This window comes from Ostrea edulis, chromosome 10, assembly GCF_947568905.1.
Source record: "Ostrea edulis chromosome 10, xbOstEdul1.1, whole genome shotgun sequence".
Lineage (NCBI taxonomy): Eukaryota > Metazoa > Mollusca > Bivalvia > Ostreida > Ostreidae > Ostrea > Ostrea edulis.
In genome coordinates, this window is record NC_079173.1 from 15134580 (window position 1) to 15148365 (window position 13786).

The 13786-nt window shown below is 34.7% G+C and overlaps 1 protein-coding gene across 1 annotated transcript; it reads right to left on the bottom strand.

Annotated features, from left to right (window-relative positions):
* Window positions 1-2350: 2350 nt before the first annotated feature.
* LOC125666900 (extracellular superoxide dismutase [Cu-Zn]) lies at window positions 2351-8490 on the bottom strand. Its single transcript, XM_048900231.2, has 6 exons — window positions 8268-8490; window positions 6234-6500; window positions 4652-4746; window positions 4140-4303; window positions 2829-2946; window positions 2351-2557 (listed from the first exon to the last, which is right to left on the bottom strand). Exons 1-6 carry the CDS (start codon window positions 8329-8331, stop codon window positions 2471-2473), a joined length of 795 nt encoding a protein of 264 aa, XP_048756188.1. The 5' UTR covers window positions 8332-8490; the 3' UTR covers window positions 2351-2470.
* Window positions 8491-13786: the final 5296 nt, after the last annotated feature.

Consider the following 13786-nt stretch of genomic DNA (forward strand, 5'->3'; position numbering starts at 1 on the left):
TCGCCCTACCTGGAAAAATACAATTTTCTATCACTTTAGATCAAACCCAGAGTGTTTCATTTTTTCAAAAATTTAGCCAATCAGAGGATTTCCTCTAAAGAGAGGAAAAATCACATCCCTGAAATTCTGACATGCGGTTTTTCTGCAGAAATTTGAAAAGCCTGTGACCGTGTCATTATTCTTAGGGGAAACTAGTCCTAGAGAAATGACACCATGGAGTTTTGTCAAATAAAGTGTTAATCGAGAAGTCTTTAATCGTACCTAATTATAATCTTACTTCAGTTCCAAAATAAATTGAATTTTTGTATCAGTGTGCTAGAGTACACGCAATGAAATTAAAATTTCAGAGGTGGAAAATCCCGAGAGGTGAACGGTTTCCACGGTTACGTGAATGTCAGACAAGGAGAACGAAACTAAGTGTCCTTTTTGGATGTGAACGTATAGACTGTTAAAGTTTGGGAAAGTTGAACGTTTCCGTGCATCACTGAACACGTGTTGTATGTTCAAAGAAGGCCACATATTGGTTAGTTTAACTTGTAAAAAAAAAAGTCTGTTAATTGTAATGGTTTATAATTATTACACTGCATTTGACATTAAAAACAGTATTAGAAAATGTAGCGGTCAGCCGGGTCCGATCGCCGGTGGCCAGATAGCTCAGTTGGTAGAACACCTGACTAGAGATTCAGGGGGCCCAGGTTCGAATCGCGGTCTGGTCCGTTGCATTTTCTCCCTCCCTGTTATAAAAGTATGTTAACTTTTATCTGTATGCTTTATTTTGTATTTAATCTAATGTATACATCTATGATATTGCTGCAGATTCGTTTGTGTTGCATCAATTCATTCTCAAGAAAGAAGGGGATCTTGTGAGATCTCGCGATACCGGATGTCGAGAAGAGTGCCTAATTATACCTTACTTCAGTTTCTCCCATAATTTTAATTTCATTGCATGAATGTACTCTAGCACATTTATAAAAAAGAAATAATTTTTGTGAACAAAATATTAGATTCAGAAACTGATTAATAATTATGATTTATAAATTATTATAGGGTACAATTTATGGAATCCGTTTTGCAGATAATTCTTTGTTTTTACATTGGGCTAAATTTTCACTCGTTTCCACAAGACAAAGCGGGTCAAAATGTCATGTGATAAAAGTGAACCAGATCGTCACCCGGTGTCCGAAACAAGTGACCCAAAATTTCAATGGTCTTAATCAGCTGTTGACCTAGTTCTAAATGTGGGTACAACGTGTTGGGGGGGGGGGGGGGGGCAAATGACGGGGTAGGGGAGCAAATGTTATGTATTCCATTTCCCGTAATTATGTGTTAGCTTAGGAATAAGTGCGGATAGGACCATGTAACAGAAAACTGTCCCATCGACTGATGAAGGTAACAGACACGCTTCTCTCACCCGCTGGCAGTAAATTTTAAACCATTGAATTGGGGATAGGTATGTACACATGTAGGAGTGGAGAGATGAGGGGTTTTAGGTGCTATCGTTACGTTCATTGTGTGTAGGTGTCCTTTTTACAGTGCAAGTCTGTGGTAGTTACTAGGTTACTAATAACAGGGAGACATTTTAGCTAAGTCCGTAGGGGCAATAAGTATAGGCAGAGCCATTTATAGCACCTCATACATGTACTACATGTATATTTTGTATGTAGTAGAGGCAACGCCATTTATAGCAGTTCATACTACATGTATATTTTATATGTATAATTTTAAACATAATCAAAATAGGCACAAAAATTTGAAATACCTTTTTGAGAGCCGGAGACTTGGTTACATGTATTTTAAAAGACAACATCTCGCATACTATGTGGATGATGTTAACATTATTTAATCACTGTGTGTCATTGGTACTCGATAAATGATCAACCTGGAAAGGAGGTTACAATCTTATGGAAACGCAATGATCAGTTATTTGTACAGTTTGTACAATGACAAACATAACGTATTTTATCGGACCTTTGTTTTGTCCGTTAGAGGGAAACCAATTACAAGTATCAATCTCAGCAACCATGGCCCCTACTGGGCCCTTACTGGCATAGATGGAAAGTGCTGCAGTCTCATTCTTTTAGAATAGGAGCTGTGGCGGTTGCAGCAAATACGGGGTTCTTTGGATGAGGACATTTTAGCTAGCAAATGGAAGTCTACTGCATTTCAAGCTTTTATCAGATCGCCACTTGCACCAGCAGTGAAACCAAATTGGATACCTCTACGTTTGTTCGTTGATCTGATACTGTTACATGTATGAAACTTTGCTTTAATATAACAAAGCAGCATGGATAAACAGAGTTAACTGTGTTATTTGAATTCAGTTTGAAATTACAATCCAAAACACGGGTAATTAGGTAGGTTATCTCCTCTACTTTAATGAAGAAATACAACAGAACAAATGCACTCTTTTTAACTAGGATGGCTACTTTCGGTTCAGGAGGACAGTGATGGATGAACTTTGTGGCGACCTCTAGTGGTGGTCTGATACGCTCGCACGGCCGATAATGCAGCAGGCTATCTGTTCACTTTGTTCCTGGTTATGGTCGCCTTGGAGAATCTAGATAACAAGCAAACAAATTTTGATATTAAAACTTGTATTGTTAAATATTTCACCCATGTTTGTAATTACCAAGATCATTGTATGTTCCCGTGTTTTGAAGAAAATAACCCACTAAAAACACCCTTATCAACAACGAGCCAAGAAGAAATCGGAATTGAGCAAAATATACACGTGAAAACATTATGTTGTTCAAATTCATGTTTGCTTGTATGGCTTACAGAACAAGGATAGTTTCAGTTTGATGTCGCAACATATATAGACTTCTTACCACTAGAGAGCGCCCTAGGATGCCATCAGCCAATCCGATCTGAAACCAGTCGAAGGTTAAGTTGGCGTTGACGTTACCATTCATGTCGTCAACCACATCTCCAAGATCACCAGGGTTACTTCAACATCAAAATAAAAACACAATGATACGCTCTGATTAATTCTTTAGATTAAGAATAAAAACACAACAATACACCCTGATTAATTCTTTAGATTAAGAATAAAAACACAACGATACGCTCTGATTAATTCTTTAGATTAATAATAAAAACACAACGATACACTCTGGTTAATTTTTTAGATTGATAATAGAAAAACACAATGATACGCTCTGATTAATTCTTTAGATTAAGAATAAAAACACCCTAATCTTCCTTGGTTAGAATTAGAATTAACACTCCAGTTGTTCCTTTCACAAAGTGATTAGATAAAACACTCAATATATAAAATAGATATTTCAGTATGAACGTAGCACGCTGAGGTACTTGTTATCCCCAACAAATTTCAGTTTTCTTGGGTAAATGGTAATGGAATGTAAGTAACATGTAATATGTCATTCTTCCTATTACCGATATATTATTTATGTACTAGTAGTATATGTACTCTTTCCTTTTGGTCATACTTTACTTTCAATGTGTAAACACTTTTGGTCATACTTTACTTTCAGTATGTAGACACTTTTAGTCATACTTTACTTTCAATGTGTAGACACGTTTAGTCATACTTTACTTTCAATGTGTAGACACGTTTAGTCATACTTTACTTTCAGTATGTAGACACGATTAGTCATACTTTACTTTCAATGTGCAGACACTTTTAGTCATACTTTACTTTCAAGGTGTAGACAATTGGTCATGCTTTACTTTCAATGTGTAGACAAAGTGTTTTACTTTCACTGTGTAGACACTTTTGGCCATGCTTTACTTTCAATGTGTAGACACTTTCGGTCATGCTTTACTTTCAATGTGTAGACACGTTTGACCATACTTTACTTTCAAAACTTTTTCTTGTCTGTTGTTTTACGTCCCATTCTAGTATTTTAACTGAAATAGGGATGACACTCCAGCTTTAATTCTAGTGTCACAAACGCTGTGTAGTGAGGGTTCTTTATCGTGCCAACACCATTCCTAATGTCATATCCCAAATAACCTGTGATTTTGACTTCTACTGCCGGAACCTGGGCAGTATACAAAGAGATGGATTATTCTGTGGATGGGTTACATGTACGCCATGAATTATATACAACTACACTCATCTACCATACCCAGGTTTCGAATCTTATGAGAATGATACCATGTATTTAAATTCTTACGCATGGTCTGGGGCGTGTTCATTGTGGTAAAGTTCTCCGACAGATCCACACCCCTCCGACAAATCTCCGTACTCGTGCATGTGAAGGCCGTGATGGTGGCTGGCGAAGTCCTCACTAGTGTTGAAACCAGTCAGCATGACCTCCATGTGCACGGCCCCGTGTCCCTAGAGATATGACAGGTGTTTTATGGTTACATGCATAAGTAGTGATAGGACCACCACAAGAGATTTATCAATACACAAACCATCACATGCAGCATGTGCTACTGAGACGACACAAACAAAAAACGCCTTATTCTGTTCTTTTGACATGCATGTGCTCAGTATTCCTGTTATTTACACCAATTTTCCTCATTATTGTCCGATAAGCATAAGGGATGACCCCCCCCCCCCCAAAAAAAAATCATTTAGTTAAAAGTTTGAATCATAAAAACATATTTAGCGCTCGCACTAGATGGAGACTGAGTAAGCCCTATTTCTCACACCCAGACATAAAACCACTAAATGCATTACCTCCTGCACCATGTGAATGCTGCCGTGGACTTTGTGGTGAAGATAACTGACCAGGTGGGTGTTTGGTTCCATCTCGCAGTGAGCATAATGCATCTCTATGTAGGGAAAATATGGATTAAAGTCATGTATATCCCTTTCAAATACTGCAATGCAATTCACGCTGCGGTTTAATTTTCGCTCTTTTCATTATGTGACAAACGGAATCTAACCTAACATTGGGCATACAAAACGTGCACTCAAAACTATGTGAAAGAGAACGACGAAACATAGTACAATATAATAGTTCTTCTGTAGGAAAACATTTTTGAGATACACACAAAGAATGCATACTGTCAGGGGTCGAAATTAGCGAGAAATACTCGCAAAATGCGAGTACATTTGAAAAATAGCGAGTAAAAATAATGGACACTCGAAAATCCTAGCGAGTGGTGATTTACAAACTATGATCGTTTCGTATCCGTTTTATACGGTGATGCGCTATTCGCTTTTCTCAAACTTGCACTCTGAATCATACAAACGCTTACATGAACGACCGATTTCAATAACCGTTTTTATCCGGATTTTTCTTTTATGATTTTTTAAGAAACTCGGAGTCAAACAAATGCTTTAGAGATTAGACATCGCACATCGACATGTGCCACGAGTCCTGTTCACCTATAGGGGTGATTAAATTAAATAATTACAAGTATGATGTTTTTGTTATTCATTTATCTACAAAAAAATATCGGAATATATGTTTTGAGGTCGGGTTGTAGTGACGACACGGGTGCATTTCTCACCGCGTAGACGATTATCAAAAAAGTCATAGGACTCGTGATCGTGCTGCTTATAAAACCATGAGTCCTGTATTCGCTTTAAAAAATCACTAGTGACAACCCTGATGTGGCATGAAATTGGAAGACTGGATCTAGACCTGCGGTAAACAAGTCGTGGATTAGACTGTTAGAGGTGCGATAATCAAGAGACCTAGACATTGCACCATATGATTTACGTAACTTAGTGTCTTGTCCAAACGCTGCCTGTTGACCCACTAGGCTCAGTAATGATGGGGGAAATCACTGATTGAAAATATATATATAAAAAGAGCGCTGCTTCATTATTTTCATTTTAGCTTGTAGGTTTTCATTTTAGCCTGTGGATTTTTTACCCACAGGCTAAAATTAGCCTGTGGTAGAAAAAGTTAATTTCGACCCCTGATATGAAATTCCTAATTATACGCCAGCAATTTATTATCGTGTAATATAGCGAGAAGCATCACTTGCGAAATACAATTATTCGCTTTTATTTTCATATTGCAGAAATGCATGTATGAACTCTTGATCAACAGAACACTCGCGAATTTATGTTCTCGCGATAATACGTGTGTGAGTTATTTCGCGATATGAAGTACTCGTAAAATAAGAAGTCTACATGATATGATTATTTCAGTGCGTAATTGTGTTGTTGTGTGTGGCGTGTTTTTTTGTTGTTGTTGTTTTTTGGGTTTTTTTTATAGAGATGTTTTATAAGCTGGCCTGTGTTGATGAAAAATAAAACAACAACCGAGAATCATATTTACACCTCTACATCGATTGAAGCTTACCGTGATCGTCAGGTGTCTGGACAGCGTGATTTTCCTCCGCTTTGTGTGGTGTGGGGTGGTCGGGTATATCCAAATAGAAGTCTAGGTTCACCCTGTGATTTCTGGTTTCCCTGACAACGCTTTTGACAGGATGGTCCTCTTCCTCCTCCGCGGAAACCGCTCCATCTCTGATGTCATCCTCGTGGAGTTTCTCCCACACCGCAGACAGGTTCGCTTTCAGAAAGTTCACCTCGTCTTGGAGATGAGAAATGTCTCCCTGACTACAATCTGGAAGATAATTTACGTATGCTATCATAATTACAACTTTGACTTCGATTTCAAAACCGAAGACTTCCTTTGATGTTTCAAAATTGAAATTACAGTAAAACTCGAATATAGCGAACATGGATATATCGAAATTACGGCTATAGCGAAGTGAAATCGATTTCCCCGGCAAATTCTTTATATATTTTATTTTATGTACTTTCTTCAATAGACTCTTTACTGTGGTTGAGTGTTTATGTTACAAATATACCTTTCACGAATTAAAACAATGAACAAAAATACATGAAGACAAGTACATATATATTTACATTTCCAATGTTTTTGCTTTTGATTGGCATTTCCTTATGAATGCAAATCGCTTACGTACTACGTCTATTTTAACGATTGGGAATTCCGACAGAAATGAAAGCAGAATGATGAAATATAAAAAATGCATTTCATTTTTGAAAATGCATGAGGGTATGAACTGCAACGCTGCACGTCGGCACACTTTTTTATGAAAGCGCGTTATGAAGTATGCTGGCGTGAAGTGTTGCAGTTCACGTTCTCATGTACATGTATTTTGAAAAAAATGAAGTTTATTTCTTAAATAAGGAGCCTGTTAAACTTTTGATGAAAATCATTTCAAGGTTCTCTAGAACGTAATGAAAATGCCCAGGGGCGCGTTTTACAAAAGAACTTACGACTTACGACCAACTTTACATACTGGAATTTACCAGTTTATTGTAAGATCATTCACTCCAAATGCAAAATATTTTTTTTTAAATGTTGAAAATTAAGCCTTAGAAAAGTTTTACTTCGTTCATTTAAAGTAATAACTGTGTGATACAATTTAAGACTTGCGACTTTGTCGTAAGTTGTTTTGTAAAATGGGCTCCAGGGTGTCTTCTTTTCACACCTATTTCAATGTAACACAATCAACCAATGTCCATTGCAATAGAAGGGTAGAGCTGACATTTCGCGGACTTTTTTTTTTTTGCGGGCTCCATCGAAAAGTATATTTTTCCTACAACACATTAAGAAATAGGTGGCATGTCGTTTACGTTTTGTGAGTCACATGGAAATTACACAATGTATAATGGTACTAGTACCTCAATCTTATATTTATATGAGAGAAATTATAACGGAGCTACAACGGTCAGTTGTTACAAAATTTTTGAGTACGTAATATGAGTCCAAAAAATGTATTAGGTTTGTATGCGTGGTCCAAGCATTGGGCATGTTATGAGATGCGTGCAGAGCATACAAAAAAATAAAATAACAAATACATGAATAAAACGATTTACAGGTACATGCATTTCAACTGTCCATAAGCATGCTAAAACGCTGATACCAAAAAAAAAAATCAGTTTTGTAACGATAACAGTGAACTGAAAATAAAAACGATAGAAATAGAAAGAGGTGATGCTCAGGACTCAGCTCCCTCCTCCCCCCCCCCCCCCCCCCCTTCCAATTATATTTAACGGATCATTATTTTGCCGGCAACTTTTGCATTGATATAACATTCACTAAAATTGGACTGTTAGTTAAATTTGACTAACTTTTTGCAGTTGAGTAGTCAAATCACATGCATTTAGTATTCAATAAATATGATTACAATAAGATGTGTATGAGATATATGCCGATGTCACAAAATAAATCAGCGCCCAATATATAAAATAAAAATAGTTAATTAGTACAAGGGGGGAAATACCAAATATTGATATCAATCTGTAGTCCTGACACCTGTAATCTGAACAGCTGATGAGAAAATCAATAAATTGTACTTACCTACAGCCCGTCCAGGGGCCACGTAAAACAGAGCCGCCAGGACCAAAATGATTAGAGACTGCATCGTTCCTACCCACGGTGTTGACCAGAAATTCAGGCAAAGAACACGTCTGCCGCGACACAGCCTCCTTAAATAAGAACTTTCAAGTGTCTAACCAATGAAAATAAAACCTCGAAGCTATAAAAGATCACGTACGTGACAGTTTCCCTCCTCCCGGTGTCAGAGAGAGCGAAATATACTCTATACACTTCATATTTGTAACAACATGTTTGTCTTAGAGTTTATTAAAGCAGTGTTTTTAAATTTTGTAATTGTACTTGTTTAATTTTATTCTTGTTTAGTACGATTAAAAAAAAATTTAAAAAAAAAAAAAAAAAATATCACGCATGATCGTTGCACATTGTCAGGGATTAGCAAGCAGAATGTAAAAAAAAAAAAAAAATATTCTTCTCGAATTAATCGTTAATAATCTTGTTCTTTTACAAACCATTCCTAATCTGTGAAACACATTGTGTTTTAAGGTGGCTCGTTACACCAAAATTTTATGTAATGGCTCGTAGCTCGTATAAAGCATGGCTTCACCATGGAAATAGTGATACATGTACAAACTCTCATTTATTTCATATAATGAATTTTTGTGTGTGTGGTTTTCCCCGGAATAATATAAAAGGTGTTTTGTTTGCATATAAGATATCATATAATCCAAATTTCGATTTCATTTGATGCATGACATAAATATCTATTAAAACTGCAAGTAAACGCACGAAAATTTAAAGATTTTGTAACTAAAAAATGATTATGAAAATTATAACTTTATTGGTCATATTTTTTTAAATCTTCAATAGACAGATATAATTTAGAAAGAAATTGAAATGAAATGACCATATTTCAGAAATACCGCTATTTTTTATTCTTATTTTTTTTTTTTTTTTTTTAGATTTGAACGAGAGACAAAAGGACCGATCCCGATCAAAATTGATAGAAATTGCTAAAATAATCATATTGTTGCTAATTGTCTGCACTTTTTAAATCAAGAAATTAGTTTCCTTTATAAATTCATTTAATTTGTAAACCATTTCACATAAAGGAAATGTAGTTTTCTGATTACGATGTTCTCTATAACTACCTTTTTTTTTTTTAAATAATACGATCAGGCTTGGTTCAAATTTGAAAAATCGCAATACAGATTTATTTTGAACATCTCATTTCAATTTCTTTTTTAACTACATTTCTCCAATATATCTATGTTCTAAATGACCTGGTTTTTAAAAAATATATATTATGTTTTTGTTTTGAAAATTTAATCCGTAGATTTAAAAAACATTCACAAATAACGTTTTCAATTTTCATGAATATTTTTTAAAAATTAGAACGTCTATCTGAGTCTTGTAGGCATATCAAATCACTGAGAAATTTGGACTCCAGAATCTCTTATTTGCAAACAAAACGCCTTTTGTATCACTCCGAAAAAATCACAAAAAATTCAAATAAAACAATTGAGAGTTTGTATTACTCTTTCGATGGTGAAATCATATTTCATACGAAGTTTTAAACGAGCCATTAAATAACATTTTATTTTATCATGCATATTTCTAAAAGGATTTCTACACATTAAGTAAAGAAATTAGAAAAAATACCTTCTTTAGAATAAATATATTTCGAAAGTTAAATTGAACTTGCAAAGAGGGTTTGCTCTCTCTCTCTCTCTCTCTCTCTCTCTCTCTCTCTCTCTCTCTCATTATCATTGTTTTAATAAGTAATTTATTTATCTTAGTGAAATGTGTAGATACAACAATTGAATTTACGTATGAATATTGAAATTTATTTATTATAAAATGTATACAAATTACAATATTAATGCATTAGTTATCATGACATATATAGAGGTTTTGGTGTGTGTGTTTTTTTTAAGTATTACTTTTATTTTTTGTTCTTTTCTTTACTTGTCTCGTTGACTATAACAGATATAGCCATTTTGCAATTTGTATCTGATAATAAAATTTTAAACCTAATTTTACTACAGAAGATGCACCGTTCTAACAGTGAACCTATAAGAGCCGATATATTACTTGTTAAAGGCCAAGTGCACTCTACAAAAGTACCACATCAGCGAAATTTCTTTTGACCTCAAGGACTAACTGTGTGCAAAAATATGCATATTTATCATAAAACTGTAGACAATTAAAATAAATACTCGGGAACTAAATACTCAAATGTCATTTACTGTCGATAAAACCAAGGATGTCAAGTACCACTTATAGAACCTTGAGACAGGCAATGGCCTTAGGTGCATTTAACTTCTTACATAATCTGCATTTTGCTCAAATATAGTCCTCTCAAGGTTAAATATATCTGAAGAAAGCGCCCCCATTAAATTTGCAGTACATCGTGTCAAATCAAAAAGTTTGATAGTTATGAACTATTCAGCATAAATGCTCCGTATTCTTAAATCAAAGTGGGTTTTTTCTCCCGTTTTCTTTATCTCTTGTAGATTATACACGTATCTTTCATTCATGCAACTAAGACAAAGCGAAAACGATATATTGGTTTTAATATTCAAATTCATTGAGCGATTTTTTTTTTAAAGAAATGATATTGTCAAGTTTATTAATTACTGCGACTGAAATACAAATCCAATTCTTCTAAACTTAGAGCAGAAAACTGATATTTCACAAATATAATAAATAATAATAATGATATAGAAAAATAAATGAGAAATAAAAAATAAATAAATAGAAATTGTATTATTTCTATAAAAATATTTGTGACCTTTTCGCCCTGAAATTAAAAAATAGAAGGAAAAAGGGGTACTATTAGTGTAGATTTTCATTTCATTTTAATAAATATTCCATTCAGAGCAATTTGATCCTCTCTTTTGAAAAAACAACAACAAAAAATCCCCAAAACACCCCCCCCCCCACACACACAAGAGAGAGTGAATAGAAAAGGAACAAAGGAAAGAAATTGAATAAAGCGATGTACATGTAAATGTAACTGAATAATAGGCTTATTATATAAACGAGCACTTATTCCAAATTCAATATCATATCTGATATATCTTTAAGCTTCTAAATTAGACTGAGTCTAGAAGGTATATGATATCAATTTTAATTGCGGTGGATAGAGGTGATAAATTGCCGGAATCTTGGGGAATAATTTCACAATTTATATAGTGGAGAGAAGGAATGCACTCTCTACAAACATTGAATTAACATATTAAAATAAACTATGAAAAACAAGATATGTTTGCGAAATACTGATGCCCCTGTAAGGCAGCCTTGAGGTTATAAAAGTTTTTTGATCACATTTTCATACTCAAGCTCAAACTCCGTGCTCTAAATCGTAATCGTAATCGTACTCAATCTCAAAAGTGAATGTCATAAAACTTTTATGAAATTATTCTCACACTCAAATGGAGTACATGCTCAAGATATTTCGAGTAAGCTGAGAGCTTGCTCAGAGTTGTACTCAAAACAAACATGGCTGAGTTTGAGTATGAGTACGGTAGAAGTTTTATAACCTCCGGGTCTGGTACTCAAGGAAAGGACTTGTCACTTGTCACACGAAATACAAAATATGAAAGTCATAATTCTGACCATTCAAACCTTATGGTCAAGATTAAAGTTTTTCAAAAGTAGGTCAAACTCAAAAGTGAAGCTCACAAGGTCAAACATTTCGTTACAAACGAAAGGCCTTGTCACAAGGAATACACATTTGAAATATGAAAGCTATACTTTCATTGCATATTAATTTGAGATAATTTAAAGAGAGGAAAAATAGGAACAGTCACGACTAACAAGACTCTGGCTGAGTCAAGACACATTCTGGGAACTTGAGTTTTCCATTAATGATATTTCAAGCTATGAGATTTTATGATTGAGAATCTAATGCTTCAGTATTTAAAATATACGAGGATGTTTTGTTGCATGAGATTCATAAAATGTTTAGAACTATTTTAAACTTGGATTTTAAACATATCTGAGATATCTTTTGAGAATTTTATCAATCTATTATAATTCATATCTTATATCATACTTCATATCTTACTCTCAAACATCATATCTCCCCAAACTCCCCGTCGAGGCCTCATTACGTCACCTACAAATAGACCTCTCTTCAAACTTCCACCATAGTTAAACATCAAGTTCATTACTTTACACAATAATTTGAACAGAGTGGAGAGGTCTATTCGTAGGTGACGTAATGAGGCCTCGACGGGGAGTTTGGACCTCTCTTATGTGACGCAGTACAATATACAGATTTGTATATTGTGAGTCCGCGACTATCACGCAGGCAAATAACACTAAAGAAGTAGTTCGCAGTTAAAAGTTTGAAGATATTGATATTAAGAGCATTAATATAAAAGTGTGGATTTTATTTTAAACATAAAATGATCAAAAGATCATTAAAAAGTAGGGAGACTCTGTTCAAATTATTGTGTAAAGTAATGAACTTGATGTTTACGTTCTTGTTTTGAAAGTTGTTTACGTTTGACGTTATGTTTTTTCGTCATTCTACAGTGACGTCACAGTATACGCGGTCTAAGAAATCGCTATCCCATAATGCCTAAGTGGAAGAGTTTGGTTTGTGAGCAAACGAACTCTGGTAGAAGTTTGCATATCTCCCTATCATATTTACCCCTTGGGCAGCCTCGTGCAATTTTCATAAATTTAACGTCAAGGTAGACGAAGTGTATTGTGACGTCACAATAAGTCATTCTACTTTCATAGTCCATAAGGCAGAAAATATGCGGGTCTCTGATACACAGTTGAATCGCATGGTTTTAGTTGATACAAAAGCAAGCAAGTAAATTAGCATTTAAAGAAAATGGAAATACAAAAACTGGTTATCATATCACTGTATTTCGTTGTTTGCACCCTCTACCGTAATACGTTGACGGCGCGGTGTTACCGTTAGGACGATCTCAGCTACATACAATGTATAGATGAGCGGACTCCCAATTTCACATGCACTTTTGTAGTCGTTTTTGTTTCGGTATAATAAACAATTTATTGCATGAATGTTCAGGAGATATGAAGATCTATTTGCCCTCGGGGAATGTGATTTTTGTTGGGTGAATAAATCTTCATATCTCCCTCACTATCATGCAATAAATGTATAATATCCTACATATCAGGTAATCCGATCATCAAATCAATACAAATTTCAATAAGAAAAGTAACATCTGCATATAAAAATGTATGTCTCGTCTGAGATTAGTATTTAGTCTTTTGAATGACACGATCTGCTTGTGGGATTTATAAGATTGATCACTGTTCGTTATCTTCGCCTTTCATACTAGAATCATATGAATATTTGGTTTATTTCCACTTAGCTAAAATTCCGAATATTTCATAATGGATGGGTCACAGACTCTAATATCATTCTCTGTTTTACAGGGTGATCCATTTAAAAATTCTGAAATATTCTCTATAACCTTAAGAAGAAAATAGGCATGGATATGAGTTTCATGTTTCTTTTATTGTCTCACGAGAAACCAAATTGCTCATTTACAATT

What these genes read in the sequence shown, in the direction of transcription:
- LOC125666900 (XM_048900231.2), bottom strand. Translation starts at nt 8,331, where the DNA reads ATGCAGTCTCTAATCATTTTGGTCCTGGCGGCTCTGTTTTACGTGGCC. An exon ending in GGCCCCTGGACGGGCTGTAG is followed by an intron (nt 6,501 to 8,267) that starts GTAAGTACAATT and finishes ATTATCTTCCAG; the next exon opens with ATTGTAGTCAGGGAGACATT. An exon ending in TCCTAGGGCGCTCTCTAGTG is followed by an intron (nt 2,558 to 2,828) that starts GTAAGAAGTCTA and finishes CTTGTTATCTAG; the next exon opens with ATTCTCCAAGGCGACCATAA.